At 56.4% G+C, this 15702-nt stretch overlaps 2 protein-coding genes and 1 pseudogene across 7 annotated transcripts; 2 read left to right on the plus strand and 1 right to left on the minus strand.

Annotated features, from left to right (window-relative positions):
- Positions 1 to 682: 682 nt before the first annotated feature.
- PLEKHH3 (pleckstrin homology, MyTH4 and FERM domain containing H3) lies at positions 683 to 9676 on the plus strand. Of its 5 annotated transcripts, none has more exons than XR_010729537.1 (13): positions 686 to 1504; positions 3475 to 3530; positions 3870 to 3949; positions 4030 to 4221; positions 4308 to 4465; positions 4573 to 4693; positions 5669 to 5975; positions 6626 to 6833; positions 7056 to 7192; positions 7468 to 7600; positions 7799 to 8235; positions 8561 to 8752; positions 9304 to 9437. XR_010729537.1 is itself a non-coding variant. In XM_066263569.1 (13 exons), exons 1-13 carry the CDS (start codon positions 1343 to 1345, stop codon positions 9475 to 9477), a joined length of 2382 nt encoding a protein of 793 aa, XP_066119666.1. In that variant the 5' UTR covers positions 690 to 1342; the 3' UTR covers positions 9478 to 9676. The 5 variants fall into 5 exon arrangements, 4 of the variants coding, with proteins under 4 accessions (XP_066119670.1, XP_066119666.1, XP_066119667.1 ...); XM_066263569.1 differs by having other exon boundaries at positions 690 to 1504; positions 7799 to 8260; positions 9304 to 9676; XM_066263570.1 differs by having other exon boundaries at positions 691 to 1504; positions 7056 to 7183; positions 7799 to 8260; positions 9304 to 9676.
- On the plus strand, positions 6470 to 6536 carry LOC136327807 (U4 spliceosomal RNA; annotated as a pseudogene).
- A 903-nt stretch (positions 9677 to 10579) lies between the features above and the next one.
- On the minus strand, positions 10580 to 15408 carry TUBG2 (tubulin gamma 2). 2 transcript variants are annotated; one of them, XM_066263575.1, is made up of 11 exons: positions 15152 to 15408; positions 14742 to 14854; positions 14391 to 14558; positions 14011 to 14079; positions 13581 to 13660; positions 12835 to 12961; positions 12118 to 12204; positions 11860 to 12009; positions 11320 to 11472; positions 11075 to 11236; positions 10580 to 10955 (listed from the first exon to the last, which is right to left on the minus strand). In XM_066263575.1, the coding sequence occupies exons 1-11, from the start codon at positions 15198 to 15200 to the stop codon at positions 10758 to 10760; spliced, it is 1356 nt and encodes a 451-aa protein (XP_066119672.1). In that variant the 5' UTR covers positions 15201 to 15408; the 3' UTR covers positions 10580 to 10757. The 2 variants fall into 2 exon arrangements, with proteins under 2 accessions (XP_066119672.1, XP_066119674.1); XM_066263577.1 differs by lacking the exon at positions 13581 to 13660 and having other exon boundaries at positions 10826 to 10955; positions 15152 to 15406.
- Positions 15409 to 15702: the final 294 nt, after the last annotated feature.

A 15702-nucleotide genomic window follows, 5' to 3' on the forward strand; every position in this document is an offset into this window, starting at 1 on the left:
CGATCCTCAAAATTGTCCCACACGCCAGCCACTGGGGGCCAACCAACCTGGAATCCTCCACCGGAGACCGCGGGAATCGCCGCTGAGTCAGCAACATACGCGCGCGCCCGCTGTCCCTCAGGCCCCCGCCCAGCCCGCGGCCCCGCCCCGTTCGCTTAGCTCCTCTGTTAACTCATTCCTACAAAGAACCGCAGGATATTCACGGAGAGACCTCCACTCTATTCGAAGACAACAGAATTCCCTAGAATCCCCACTGGAGTTTAGTGAGCTGTGCGCTCTAAATTAGATTTTATTTCCGGCCTAAGTCTGCACTTCATTTCAAAAAGAGGTGACTTGTCAAGGAACTGGACTTTATCCAGGGGCGGAGGGCCAGCTCCAGAGCTGTGCCTGACGCAAGTAGCTAAGGCTCCTTCCTTTCTCGGGGACCCTAAGACAAGAGATTCAGAGAGTAGCAGTTAGGGCCTTTCTCGATATCCTAAGAAGCCCTTCGTTCCCTAAACCTTCTCAGGAGGGTTTTTAATCTGTAGGTTGGTGAGCCAAGAGTTAAAACAAGAGTTTGAAGGCGGGCTTCCGTGACGTCACTAGCACTCGGTGTCCGACCTCAGAGACAGGGGCGTGACTAACATTGCACCGCCTCCTCCCTCCCTATTTCCTTGCCCCTCCCCGCTGTCTCCAAGCCAGTGGCACATGATGCAACCCGCCGCCGTTTCAGTATTCTGATTGGTGGCCGCGCCCGGCGCCAGGCACAGGGATTGGGCAGGGGAGGCTGTGAAAATTGGACCCTGCCCTGTAAAGAAGGGAGGAGAGAAAGGAGAAGAAAGGGGGGGCGCCCCGAGGGGAGGAGATTTGGGAGGCGGGGTCCGGGCGCTGTGCTCGCGCACCTAGCGCGCGAGTCCTGGGGCTGCAGGGAGCGCAGCGCGCGCGGCCCGGGCCCCGGCCACCGGACGCTGTACCGGACACGACCCTCCCTGGAGCTTGGACAGCTGCCCACCTTGGACACTGCACCGGACACTGCCCCCCACAGGGCTGGACACTACAACGGACACTACTTCCCAGCTCCGGACATTGCTCCCTTCTCCCCCCTGAGACCTGGACGCTTTTCCCCCTCCCCCTTCGGGGGCCCAGACACTGAGCCCCCCTCAGGCTCTAGCTAGCAACCCCTAGCACCCCAGCGCCAGACACCGCCTCTTCCCTGTCCCCTTCTTCCTTCCCCTCTACCCGCCTCATCTTTACACCGATCGGGTCGGAGCCCTGCCAGTTTCTCGGAGCCCTGCCAGTTTCTTCGACCCCGTGCAGCTCGGCCCCCGTTGCCCGCGCCCCCATCCCCCGGCTGCTTGCCCGGATGCCTCTCCCCGGGGGATTGTGGTGGCTCCTCTGCTGCCGTCGAGGCTTTACTCTTCTGCACCGGGACTACGGGGACGGTGAGCTTAGCGGGGACGGAGACGAAGACGAGGACGAGGAGACCTTTGAGCTACGGACCCCGAGTCCAGCGGGCGGCAGGAGGGTAAGTCCTGGGGGTTTGGAGCCTTGTCTCAATCCCTCTCCCTACCACGGGCCGTCACGCTGAGTCCTGCTCCAGACTCAAGCCAAACGCCGCGCTCTTAGCAGGCTGGGGACGTGGGAGAGGTTTTTGCTTGGGGGCTAGAAGCCCCCGGGAGTTCAAGGAGCAGCCCTGCTTGGATGTGCCTGTGGGCCTCCCGCCGCACGCTGGGCGCTGTCCACCTGCTGGGGGCCCTGAGGCAGGAAGGCGTCACGCGTGGCCCGACCTGGCCCGGCCTCTCCCTTCTCCGCCGGGCTCGCGTCCCATCCCGTCTCCTTCCGCCTCCGCCAGCGCCCAGGAATGTGGTGAGGCCGGCTGGGCAGCTCGGACGCCTGGGTCCGCTCTGCTCCCAGGTCGTGAGTGCTGAGTGCTGGGGTCAGATGCGGGACCTCCGGCCTCAAGGACCTGGGAGAGGGGCAGAAGGCATCCTCAGATTGGGGTCCGTGGCGGGGACCCCAAGGAGAGGGAGCTGAGGGTCACAACTCTTCGAGGACCCCTCATCATTACCCTCAGGACAAAACTCTCGGATCTCCCTGGTGAACCTCCTGGGAAATCTCGGAGGGGATGGTGAGAGACACTCGTCTTCCCGCTTTTTTTCGAATCTCCTCGTGGGGAAACTGAGGCACCACTGATGTAGGAGACCTCTATCCCCTGGCGTCCCCTCTCTGATTACCCGGCAGACAGGCAACCAGACTCCCTAGTGCTGTGGCCTAGGTCAGGTTCCCATCCCCCACTCAGGGGTCCCCAGCAGGCCCGGTGGCTCTGTGCCCGGGTGGAGCGGGCTGCGCTGCCCTGCCGGCGCCAGCACCTGGCGGAGGCGGAGGGTGGATAAATATAGAGGGGGGGGGAGGGAAGCAGGGGACTGCAATTAGGGGAGTTGGTCTAAGAGTGGTCAGCACCTGCCTGCATGGTGGTGTGGCCAAGTGCCCCTATCAGACCCTTCAGAAAGTAGGTGGATCCTCGCCTTAGAAATGCACAGGACCCAGGAGTCCCTAAGCTTCCAGGCTGGGCAGGGTTGGCTCTGTGAACCAGGCCATTGCCTCCCTCATGCTCCACCTCCAACCCCTCCCTGGAGCTTGGGGACAGGTGTCCCTGGCCCCCCTCCCCCATCTTCTCTTCCTGGCTTTAGCAGACTGGGTGCAATGGGATGATGGCACAGTTCCTGCCTGACCGGGCTCCTGGATGGATTTGTGACCTCTCTCAGACCCCAGTTTACAGTTGAAGTTCTAGGGCATGGATGGGGTGGTGGGAGCGGGAAGAATCCCCTACAGCATCTCCCCCGATAGGGTGTGCCATTCCTCAGCCTGGCCAGCCCTTCCTGAGCTGAGACTAGCCCTTCCTGAGCTGAGACCCAGTAAAGGGGCAGGCTCTGTGTTTACATTGAGTCTTAGGGGTGTTGTGGGAGGGCATAAGAAGCTTTAGGAGAAAATCTTATACTGAAGGAATCTCTCTTACTTTCATTCACCTCTGTGCCTACCTCCTACCCGCACACCAGCCAACAAGGGAAAATGAGGGGGAGGGGGCGACTTCGAACCTGCCAGGGCAAGAAGGGACTTCATCCACCTCTCCTTTTCAAATATCGGGAAGCTAAGGCTCAAATACTGAAGGGGCTTGCCAAGATTCCTCTTTTATTTCCCTGGGTTATAAGTGCTGGAGCTGGTAGTAGAACCCAGGTCTTCTGACTCCCTGCCCAGTGCTCTTTCAGCCCTACCAAACCCCTGATTGCATCTTCGAAGGGTAGCGGAAACAATGCTTCTTAGCTCCAGCTGTTCAGTAAAGACTGGCAGGAGGGGCGAGCCCAGTGGTTTCAGCTTGCTACGGCACAGTCACGACCCCACTCCATGATTCCTCAATCCCCTGAGCAGCGCTGTCCTGGGGGCAGAAGCCACGGGATTCCCGCGAGGAGGGCTCTGATCCTGAGCCTGTTTCCCCAGGGCCCCCTGGATGTGACTCTGACTCAGCCTGTGAGGACCGGGCCCATTTCAGACAGGTGAGCGCCTCCCCTGCGCCCCATAGTCTGGAGACCACAGTCTGTTCCTGGGACCCCCATTCTCACCGCCTTCCCTCTCGCGATTGTGCAATAAGGGAGAGTCCTTAACGCCGGACGCTGTGGTTTGGCTGGGGTCCCGAGGGGGCGGTCCGGCTGGGGGCGCGCGAGGGGGGGGGGTTCGGGCTATTTTTGGTGCGAGGTCAGATCGGCCTAGCGGTTCCCACAGCCTGGGGGAGGGGTGCCCAGGCCAGGAGCAGGCAACCCTTGCTGTCTGGAGAACCCGTATTGAGGAGTGCAGGACCCGCAGCCTCATCCAGCCATTCCTCCTCTCTGGCCCAGGCTGCAGAGTTGGGAGGAGACACGGAGCCTTATCCCGGAGAAGGGGCTGCTGGAAGACGACACGGATGTCGTCGTAAAAGGTGAGGATTCACCTCATGCATTCTGGATGTCCCCCAGTCCCAAGCCTCCAGGGGATAATGTGTTCGCCTGCTCTCCCCAGGTTGGCTGTATCGGGAGCCTCGCGGAGGAGGGGCGCGGCCCTGGTTGCCGCCGCGCCGGGCCTGGTTCGTGCTCACCCGGGACTCCCTGGACCAGTTCAGCGGCAGCGGGAAGGGGGCGCGGCGCCTTGGGAGCCTCGTGCTCACCAGCCTGTGCTCGGTGACCGGCCCGGAGCGCAGGCCCAAGGAGACGGGTGAGACCTTGTGGGGACTCTCCTACCCCCCTGGGCAGTAGCCCCAGCCGGCCCTGATTGTCCTCCGCGGCCTCTTTTTCCCCCAGGACTGTGGTCAGTGACCGTGTCTGGCCGGAAACACAGCGTCCGGCTCTGCTCCCCGCGTCAGGCCGAAGCTGAGCGCTGGGGGGTGGCGCTGCGCGAGGTGATCGCCTCCAAGGCGCCGCTGGAGACCCCCACCCAGCTGCTACTCAGGGACATTCAGGTAGGAGAGAGGGGACTCCATCGAGAAAGAAGAGGTGATGGGCCCAGCTTTCTGGATTCTTGGGGAGCCCCTTTCCCCATCACTGTAACCCCTTCCCTGACCTCTAGGAGAGTTGTGGAGACCCAGAGGCGGTGGCCCTCATTTACCGACGGAACCCAATTCTGAGGCACACCAGTGGGGCCTTGTATGCCCCACTCTTGCCCCTGCCCTATGGAGTCAGCACCCCAGGTGAGTGGTGCCAGTGACCCAGTCCCTTTGATGGGAGATCTGAATGCCTCACCTGACAGATACCTAGGAGTCTTCAGGGGACCTAGTCAGACCTTCACTTAAAAAAAAAATTATTGGTTGATTTTTAGAAAGACAGAGAAAAAGAGAGAGAGAGAGAGAGAGAGAGAGAAACATTCATTTGTTGTTCCACTTAGTTGTGCATTCATTGGTTGCTTCCCAGATGTGCCCTTACTGGATATCCAACCAATCTTGGTTTTGTTTCGGGGAGGAGGCTCTGACTTAGCCAACTGACCAGGTCCTCAGCTCCTCATGTTAGGATGAAGTCAGAAGCCAACTAGACTTGATACCCAGGGTGTTGGGTGGGAAACCAGCACACACAAAAAGGTCCCTTTTGACCTTCTTTATATGGATCTCATTCTGACTACTGGTGTTCCTTCATGAGTTTTTACCGTCTTCTTTTATTATACTACGCTTAAGACTGTGCCATACTACCTTTACAAGTAGTGGGAAAGCCAACACTTTGGGAGAATGTATTGGCCTCATCCAGCTATATTTCTACCCAAATGGGATCAGTGACTGGCCCAGGTCCTAAAGCTAAAGGATTAAGGGAAGCTGGAAGAAGAACCCTGATTTTCTGACTCCCAGACCAGCCTGTTTTCTGGCCAATGCGGGTGGCTCTCTATACCTACTTACAGGATCTGGGTTTGAACCTATGTCCTTTAGTCTACCTTACTAGCTCGAAGTGCAGCTTTAGCAGATCCTGAGGGGGAGATTCCTGGGAGGCAGGGGTTGAGAGTTTGGCTCTGTGGGGACCATTGCTTTCCCTTCACTCTTCCTGTCGTTCGTACTCTCCCCTCCTTGCCCACCCTCTGACCCCTTATGCTCCTTCTGACCTCCCCTGGTTCACGCCTTCCTCCCAGGGCCCAGCTCTGTGTCCCCTCTCCAAACCGTCCCTCCGCCCCCACCCTCCCGCAGGTCCAGGCTATGCACCCTTGCGCGAGGAGGCTGTACGGCTGTTCCTGGCGCTGCAGGCCCTGGAGGGGGCGCGGCGCCCCTGGCCCCTGATGCAGGGTGTACTTCAGACCTGCCGGGACCTGCCCGCGCTTCGCGACGAACTCTTCCTGCAGCTGGCTAAGCAGACCTCGGGCCTCTCCGGGCCCCCCAGGCTCCTGGCTACCCAAGACCCCGCATCCCTACGGTACTGGCAGCTTCTCACCTGCATGAGCTGCACCTTCCGGCCTGGGGGAGCTGTACGGGGGCATCTCCTGGGACATCTGGAGAGGTGAGAAGGCTGGGGTACGATAAAACCAAACAAGGAGGCTATAGGGGTGGGAGAGAATGATGGGCCTTTTGAAATGGTTTGGCAGATGGAGAACTTCCCAGAGAAGGGAAGGGACTTGCCCAAGGTCAAGGCTGCTGCTTATATGTACAATGCCTTTGTCAGAATGATAAGGTCACATCTCACTTGCCGGCGGAAGAATGACAAAAAGGTGCCATCTTTGGGCAGAGGAATAATCAAAAGGCTCGGGGCTGATATAGTCCAGCGCCAGGTTTTTAGGTTGGATTTTGGATTTCACCCTGAAGAAGGATCATGGAGACTTTGGAAAGTGGTGGGGGGTGGGGGCAGTTAGAAGAGAGCTGCTAGGGGCCATAGAAAGCAATTCAGCTCCACACAGAGCAACAGGGATAGATTCAGAAGAGCCTGTCTCTGCCTTCAAGGAGTTTAGAGTTGGAGGGGAGGGAATCAATGAGATCAAATAAACTATAAGAATGTGAAGCTTTGTGCAGTGGTAGTATCGTAGCCAATGAGGTTTATCCGAGGCGCGATTATTGCTAATTGAAGGGGAAAAAAAAAAAAGAAAAGAAATATGAGGGTGAGGAGGGAGAAGGAAAGCCCTCCAAGCAGTGATCTTCGGGTTCTTTCTATCTCAGGACAGAGCAGGCGCTCCCGGATTCGGAACTGGCAGAATATGCTCGCTTCATCCGCAAAGCACTGAGCCGCACTCGCGGGCGAGAGTTGGTGCCCTCGCTGGCAGAGATTTCCGCTCTGAGCCAAAGGCAAGAGCTGTTGTGCACCGTGCACTGTCCGGGGGCTGGTGCATGCCCTGTGGCCATAAACTCCCACACCACGGCTGCTGAGGTAAGGCCAGAGAAAGACCAATGAAACCTCAACCCTTCCTCCTGACTTCTCATGTCCTGTTCTCCTGGTGCGCAGGCTCCAGGTTTGCCCGAGTATGAGATTCATCATTTGGGTGAGGGATATGTGTGGCAGGATCAAAAGACCTGAAAGCCCCTCTAGAAGTATGGACAAGACCCCTGAGCAGTCTGAGTTTCCCCTCATGCTTCGCCCCTCTTCCCCCAGGTTGCTCGAGAGCTGGTGGGGCGGCTGGGCTTGGCCCGAAGCCGCAATGCTTTCGCACTGTACGAGCAGCGAGGGGCCCAGGAGCGAGCCTTGGCTGGGGGGACTCTCGTGGCCGACGTGCTCACCAGGTTTGAGAAGTAAATGTCCAGCCCCAGTCCTGCTCACCGTTAGCGCATCTTCCTCTCAGTTTCGCGGTCAATTCCTAAGCAAACGTTTATGAGCGCTTGCTGGTTCCCACATGGACCCCTGCCCACCCGCAGCTTGCAGGTGGCCAATGCTCATCTCCGCAGTCCACTCCGGCCTGGCCCCACCCTGACCATCGGCCCCACCCAGATTTTGGCCCAGTCCCGCCCCAGCCCTTAGGGAATGGGGGCTGCCTCTGTGTCGCCTAGCACCAGGTTCTTTAATGCAGTTTGGCGGCGGAGGAAGCCCGGCTGGAGGACTCGCCCAATACGGGTTGGAGACTGTGTCTGCGTCTTCACGGACCTCTGCATCCGGAAGGACTGTCCCCTGACAGTCATGAACTGCCTTTCCTCTTTGAGCAGGTGAGGAGCTCCAGCATTCACGCCCCTAAAAGCCTCCTGACCCTGAACTCCCTTCTGGACCATCACATTTCAGCGTTGTAGCAACTCCGTGGGAGGCTTGACTCGAACCCAGACCTCAGATTCTCTCCCCGAGTTGTTTTCACAACCGTATAGCTGCCTCTGCCTCTGCCTCGTTGACGCCCGGCGCCTCCCCCATAGGCTCACGCTCTGCTGCTGCGTGGCCGGCCGCTCCCGCCAGACGACACGCTGCGCGCCCTGGCAGCGCTACGCTTGCAGAGCCTGCACCGGGACTTCTCCCCGCGCGCGCCCCTGCCGCGCCTGGACCGCTTGCTGCCACCTCCGGCCCCGCCGCGTGAAGACCCTACCCGCCCGATCCCCAGGCCTCGTCCCTCTACTGCCCTGCTGGCCGGGGCAATCTGGAGTGCGGGCCTGGCCAAGAGGCGAGCGGAGCGGGCCCGGCTCAGCGGCGAGGCTGGCCGCCCGGCTGGAAGCGTAGTCCGAGAGGGAGGAGGTGGCGCTGGCATGGCGGCTGCTGTGCTAGGCGGCTGGAAGCGGCTACGGGGCATGGGCCGAGCTGAGGCCATGGCTGCCTACCTGGCTCTGGCGGCGCAGTGTCCAGGGTTCGGCGCTGCTCGGTATGAAGTTCTGGAGCTGAGCACGGTGAGGGGGAGAAGGGAGAAGGGGACTCTGGTGGCCCAAGCCCCACACTTTTGCCCCAGAGCCAGAGGCCCCCACTGTGGGTCACTTCACTCCCTGCATCCAGCACAGCTGCCCATCTCAGACCCCAAGAATCACTGGCCCTTGGACCCTCGCGTCTCTGTAGTCTTAGCTTCCCGTCCACACATGCACTGTGGATCATAGGGGCACCCGGAAGCTTCCTGCTCTCAGCCACCTCCTCCCACCAAATATTATGCCGCAGGGTCCCCTTTTTGTACCCTGACTCTGCTTGTCTGTCCCCAGAAGCCTGGTGGGGGTGCTCCACAGAAGCTATGCCTGGGCCTGGGAGCCAAGGCCATGTCCCTCTCCCGACCCGGTGAGACAGAGCCCATCCACAGTGTCAGCTATGGTCATGTGGCCGCCTGCCAGCTAACGGGCCCCCACACCCTGGCATTGAGGGTGGGAGAGAGCCAACTCCTCCTGCAGAGTCCCCAGGTAAGTGAGAAGGGGGTGTGGAAGGAGGAAGGGAGGGAAAGGATGTCAAGAAACATTTATTAAACACTTGAGCATGGGCCAGGTACAGCTCTAGCCACTGATGATCCTGTAGTGATCAAAGACAAACTCATGAGCTTACATTAGAGTGGGGGAGTCAGACACCAACCAGGAATCAAAGGCTATTTAAGATAGTGATAAGTGCTACAAGGGAAAGAGTAGTGTGACAGAAAGTGACTGGAGGGGACCATAGCATTCTGTAGGATGGTCAGGAAAGTATACTCAAAGAACTAGCCATAGGAAGATCTGGGCGAATAACATTCCAGGTAGAGGGAATTGCAAGTGCGAAGGCCCTGAGATGAGGATAAACTTAGCTTGTTGGAGGAGCACAAAGAAGGAAATGTGACTGGAACATAGTGAGTGAGGGAGTGACGGTAAGAAAGGAAAGGCTGTAGGGGACAGCTCATGGAAGGCCTTGGTAAGGAGCCTGGGTGGAGGAGGAGAAAGGAGAACCCAATGGCCCCTGTCGCATCCTGACCTCTGCCCCCTCTTAGGTGGAAGAGATCATGCAGCTGGTGAATGCCTACTTGGCTAACCCCTCCCCTGAGAGGCCCTACAGCAGTCCTCCTCCATGCCAAGACCTGCCAGACACCTCCTCTCCCAGCCAGCGCCCGGGCCTGGATGAGCCCCAGGGACAGTCTGGCTGTTTGGGGCAGCTGCAGAAATGAGCCTGCCAAGAGGTCATGACCTCCCTCCCATCTCCAGCCTGGACTTGGACTGCTCTGAGATTTGAGAGAACCATGGACTCTTTTAGCCCTGCAGGGACAGGGCACACCTCACATGCAAGGGCTGCAGTGGGTGCAGACAATTTTTTAGTTTGTTTCTTAATTTATTTGTAGAAGAGAAGTAAAAAAAAAAAAAGGTTATTTACACAAATCCTTCCTGTGGGAGTGTTGTCAGTGGGACAAGTTGGAGCCCCATAGCTCAGAGCTCCACCCCTGGGGACGCCCACACTCTGAGCTTTTACCAGCACTGAGGGGAGTCTGGACACCACAGGGCCCCACCCTCCTTGACTGGATTTAACCTTCTCCTGGCCAGTATGCTGCCAGTGGGTGGGTGGTGGGATAGACAAGAAGACATTTTGGAAGCTGACAATTACTTATCCTCTCTTCTCTATTGAACGGCATAGGGGTGGTTTCCTGGTGTTCCTGAGGCCAGAGGGCAATGAGTCATCAGACTGGCACTACCCAGTTCCTACCCTGGTGTCTAGCTTGTAGGGCTTAGTGGATCCATCTTTAGTGTGCCTACTGCTTTAGACCTAGAATGGAGAGAAGGCTGGAATGGAGGGATAGGATTAGACCCCAAAACTTCTCTGGCACAGATAAAGAGCTTGTTAAGATGGGCTCAGCCCTACTCCTGAACTCTGTTCCGGCTTTATCAGGTTGAATTGAATGGGGTTGAATTCTTGAGGACCTGATACCCTTGGGCACTGGGAATCCAGAATGCTGGCTCTCCTTCAGTAGTCCCCACAGCCTCATCCCTGAGTAGAAAAGGATGGGACAATACTGATCCACCCTGGGGCAGGAGTTTAGGCACGGAGGAGACAGCAGACCTCAGTAATCAATCCTCTGTAGTCTTGAGAGCAGGGCTAACTCCAGTATAACAGTGTATTCTAGGCAAGGATGTCAATGGAAACAGTGGACACACTAGGATGAACTAAGTGGTAAGAAGCTAGAATAGGTCAAGGCCATTCTACCAACACATGCCTGGACACTGGGAGGGAACATGGAGGGATCTTCATCATTCCCATGGTCACAAACCAAATCCTGATGATATTCACAACCAAACTTTATTATTTTATTAGAGGTAAACAAACATACCAAGGGTTAAGGCATGGAAGGGAGCGAGTTGGGGCTAGACATGAACCTAAAGGGTTGCTGGTGAGGGAAACTGGGATCAGAGGGACCAGACATGATAGGAACAGTGCTTACTGTCCAGGGGGAGGAAGTCACTGCTCCTGGGTGCCCCAGGAGATGTAGTCTGGCCGCGTGGCAGCATGGTACTCGTCAATGAGCTCCTGTACAACCTCCCTGGACCTGTCCAGCTCGTCAAAGTTCTCCTTGAAGATGTCCTCCTTGCGGAACTGCTCCAGGAAGGCTTCCCGCTTCCGCAGTTTGTCGTACTGCTGGCAGGAACTTTCAAAGAGCTGTAAGAGAAATCTCCATGATGGGAGCCAGTGCAGGATGGGGAGTGGGGGGTGGAAATGAACTGGAGGAGAATGATGAAGAACAGAGTGGCCAAAGAAGACCAGGAAATTAGCCTCACTGAGGAGATGCTGGTATGGTTGGCCATCATGAGCCCGCTGACACGGTGGGCAGACGGCAGGTAGGGAGACTTCCTCGACAGGGCCACCTGGATGCTGGCTGGGCCCCAGGGGATGAAGTTGGCCAACTTCCGTTCCCGGATCCTCTGCAGGCTCTTGTGCACCTGGAATTGGAACAGGAGTGGTGGTGGTCACCTCTCCTCTACCCCGATGGCTCCCAGGGGTGGAACGAAGGGGTCCCACCTACCTGAGTGGGATCCACCTCCCCCTGGATGATGTTGAGGATGGCAATGTAGCAGTGGTTGGTCTGGCGATCCCGGCCGGTGGACACCATCACGTTCTTGGGCTGTAGCAGCCGCCTCATGACATCCAGGACCGTGGTCTTCCTCACACTGGCCACCTGAGGGGACAGTGGGCCACAGTGACGAGGCCAGCACTCAGGTCACAGTCCGGAGAGTAGGCAACACATGTTCCCCACCAGACTCGGGGCAGTATGGGCTCTTTGGGGAGTGTCTTTAGATTCAGGTCTATACTGAGCCTCTGCCGTGGGATCAGGAATCTTAGCCAGCCTCAGCTCAGCAAATTCATGTCCCTGTACAGAAGCATAAGCAGATTCCATACAGCCCAGCCCTTGCAGGGAGCCAAAGGCAGGGGAGAGAGGAGAGCAAGTCAGCACGGAACTCATATAGTCTGTGCCAGTCCCTGAGCACAAAGCCTCCTGGGGCAGCAGGGAGAAGAGAAAGACGAGGTTAGGGCTTCTGGGCCCCACACCGAGGGCTCTTCTTACCGACTGGTCTGTGGTGAGGGGGGTGTAACCAGTCATGAGGAAATGGAGGCGTGGTGTGGGAATGAGCGAGGCGATGAGGCCGATGAGGTCGTTGTTCATGTAGCCAGGGTAGCGCAGGGTGGTGGTGCTGGCTGACATGATGGTGGACACCTGGGGATAGGGATGCCATGTCATGGCTCTTGTCTAGGGGTACCTTTCTTCCCCAGATGGCATTCCAGTAGGGAGCGGTTCCAAAGGAGTCCAGAAGTGGGGGCTCACCAGCTGGTTGATCTGGGAGAAGGATGGGTTCTGGATGTGCAGGCGGTCTGTGGCGATCCTGTTCAAGGCTGTGTTGTCCAGCACCACCTGGGGGGACAGAAGAGGGTCACGGCACCTTTTTGAGGAGAAAGGAGTCAGAGAAATAAGTTATTTGCTTAGTCTCCCTCTTAACTACAAAGGAAATAAGTATGTTAATTTAAAAGTATGTTAATTTACTGTGTCATAGATATCATGAGACATTTTACCACTCAGTGCAGTAAAAAAAATATTTGATTATCCCACGTGCCATGCACTGTGCCTGGCTCTGCAGATACCAAGAATGTAAACAGGCATGGTCCTCTCCCTCGCCAGGTCTACAGTCTAATGGAGGGAGACTGACTTTAAATATAAAACAACAGAAAAGTTTAGTTATAGCCTGAAATATGCACAAACGTATTTGACCTTGACTGCGTGGTCAAGTCAGGAAGGTTTATAATAAGAAAGTGACCCTTGGGCTGTAAATTTAAGTATGAGTAGGCATTAAATAGGCTAAATGGAGACATGGGGGAAACTGTAAGCAACTTGGGATCAGGTCCTTATTTCATAATTTGGGCCACAAGATATGGCTTTGCTGGTCCTCTGTTCTCTTGGCTGGTTCTCATGAAGGACAGGTGTATGTGTCTCTTTGGTTTGGGGAGGTGAACCCAAGCCCCCCCCCATTTCCTCCTCTAGGCTCACCACACAGTCTGCATTCTGGGTCAGCCTCTTGAGTGTGAGCAGTGAGTTGTAGGGCTGGACCACCACATCGCTCATCTCGTCCTGGTTGGGAAACACTGAGTATGTCTGCACCAGCTTCTTGGGGTATCTGGAAGTGAAGAAAAAGAAAAGGGGAAGGACTCCCAACACTGCCCATCTCTGTCTTCGCTAGGGATAACAGAAGCCATTACTTTCCAAGTGCCACCAAACTCTTGCACAAAAGGAGTGAGAGCAGAACTGAGTCTTCAGAGCACAGGAGCCAAAAAGAATAAACCTAAAGCATCAATCCCTGTAGGCCTCCTCCTCTTCCTAGGTAAACCCCCTCCCAGGAGTTACTGCTTCCAAGATGTTCCCTGGGTGGCCAGACTCTGTTCCTATCCTGTGACTCGAAGGGCTATTGCAGACCTGTAAGTCTAAGAGAAAAAAAGTGACAGAAAGGAAAGACATTACCTGCCTAACCTGTGGTGGCACAGTGGATGGGACATCCACCTGGAATGCTGAGGTTGCCAATTCAAGACCTCAGGTTTGCCCAGTCAAAGCACATATGAGAAGCAAGGTGATGCTTCCTGCCACCACCACCCCCACACACACACATCCTTTCTCTCTCTCCCTCTCCTCTCTCTAAAATCAATACATGAAATCTTTTTAAAAAAAATTTCTTTTTAAAAAGGAAAGACATTACCCAGGGAACCAGGGCTAATTAATGCCCTCTCCCCAAACAGGCTTACCTGTCATTCAGTCGCTCCAGGAGATAGGAGCCCAGGCCAGAACCCGTCCCCCCAGCGATGGAGTGACACAACACAAAGCCCTGCATGGGGAGGGATGGAGAGCCAGTCTCCAGGGATCTGGGGAGAGGCTTCAGGTTTGTTTCACTCCCCACTCCCAACACACTCATATCTCAAGCCTTCCTCTGTGTCTGTCCAGGTTGAGGTGCCTTGGGAAGGATGACTCATACCTAAGAAGCTGGTGCCATCCAGATTAGGATCTCCTTGAGGACAAGAACTGTACTTTGTTTACCTCAATATCTCACATCTGATGCTCAATAAATGAGTTTTAACCTGAGTTTTCCCCATCATACCACCTGTTCAGTCTACCTCCTGACTTTTCCCCAGCACCTCTCAGCGTTTTTGTTTTTTCCTCAGTGGGACAGAACCTTACCTCTAGGCTGTCACTTCCATCTGCTTCTCGGTCTATGATGTCAAAAATATCTTCATGGATTTTCTCACCCTGCATAGTGACATGGGGAGGGTCAGGATGCAGGTTCTAGAAAGCATCTTTCAGTACCAATAACTCTATCCAGGGACACTGCGGCCACCCTCAAGCAGAGCCTCAGCTGTGGCCCTCAACCCAGAAAAGCTACTTTTCAAATTATTTGCAAAGTTTGCATAAGCCTCTCCCTGGCTGTCCTCCCTCTGGGGTTCCCTTTGTCTCCAATTTATTATTGTAATTCTGGTCTAGTTAAGAGTCTCCAGGCTGCTTAAGCTTGCCTTGCCTAAGGGAGGGAACATCAAGGGTCTTTGGGATGGCCACCTGAGTACCTGCGAGAATCCACTGGCCCAGTTGTTGCCAGCTCCTCCTCCATGCTCCGACAGGTAGATGTTCTCTGGGTTGTAGAGCTTGGCATAGGGAGAGTTGAGGATGGAGTGGATCACCCGGGGCTCCAGGTCCAGCAACACCGCTCTGGGGATGTAGTGCTCATCGTCTGCCTGTCAACAGAAGTCCAGGAGGGGGCCCATGCAGCTAAGGCCAAGTCCTCCATCCTCCTAACCCTGGCTCTGCCTGCCCTCCCTCCTCAAGCCAACTGCCCTGGCCCCTCTGCCCAGCGGAGTTTCCCAGTACCAGGCCGTTGCCCCTCCCTTTAAGCCCCCTGGCCAAGTCGCTGGGAGCACCTGGTAGAAAAAGACGTCCTTGCGGTCAGTACCCTCGGTGGCGAATTCCTCCACTATGCCTTCGGGGCTGATACCATGCTCTGCGCACAGTTGTTTCCAGAACTCGAACCCAACTGGGGATGGTAAGAGATGTTTGGGTCTGCTAGAGTCATAAGGCCCCAAAAGCCCAGGATTAGGCTCACAGGCTCCAAGCCACTCAAAGGCTTGGATCCAAGACTCTTGGTCTGGGAGCCGTCACAGCCCAGGGCTGCAGGCGCAGTTCTGGGTGTGGGGCTTATTCATCATGCGCAGTAGGGCACGGGCGGGGGCGGTCATGGGAGAAAATCGGGAACTGGAGGATGCCAAGCACTTCAGTGGGAGCTGAAGGGGCAGAACCGAAGACTGGAGGGGCATGGCGCACGTTTGCTCACTCTGGTTGCCGCACTGGCCCAGCTGCAGGGTGATGATCTCCCGGGGCATCGCTCTTCAGACGCGGGCGCGCCAGCCCGGCCCGGCGGGAGTCACGGCACAGACGAAAGCCTGGCAGCCGGACGCGCAAGACGTGGGGAGCGTGCGCTCTCTTCGTCTTTTGACGCGGGTGCTCGGTCTGCGCGTGTGCAGTGCAGGTCTCCCCGCGGCCGGCAGGCCGGGATGCTCAACCTGGGCATCATTTCCCCCACAACACTTGCAACTGGAATTCGGCACAGGCGCAGAATGAGGCCACTCCCCACCCCCTGCCCTCCCAACCCAGCTCCGCGCCTGCGCGGTGAGGCTAGCCGGGGCTGCAGGGTAGACTTCGGTATAGGGGACGTTCGCGGAGGGGTGGCCCAGGTGTGTGGTGTCAGTTTCACTGTGTAGATTGGTGAGCAGTTCGCCTAGATGGAGTGGCTGGACTCAAGCCAATATTCTAATTTCCATTTTTAAATTAAATGTACCTAAATATAATCTGTCATTTTAATAATTTAAAATGTATAATTCTATG

Source organism: Saccopteryx bilineata, chromosome 2 (assembly GCF_036850765.1).
Source record: "Saccopteryx bilineata isolate mSacBil1 chromosome 2, mSacBil1_pri_phased_curated, whole genome shotgun sequence".
Taxonomy (NCBI): domain Eukaryota; kingdom Metazoa; phylum Chordata; class Mammalia; order Chiroptera; family Emballonuridae; genus Saccopteryx; species Saccopteryx bilineata.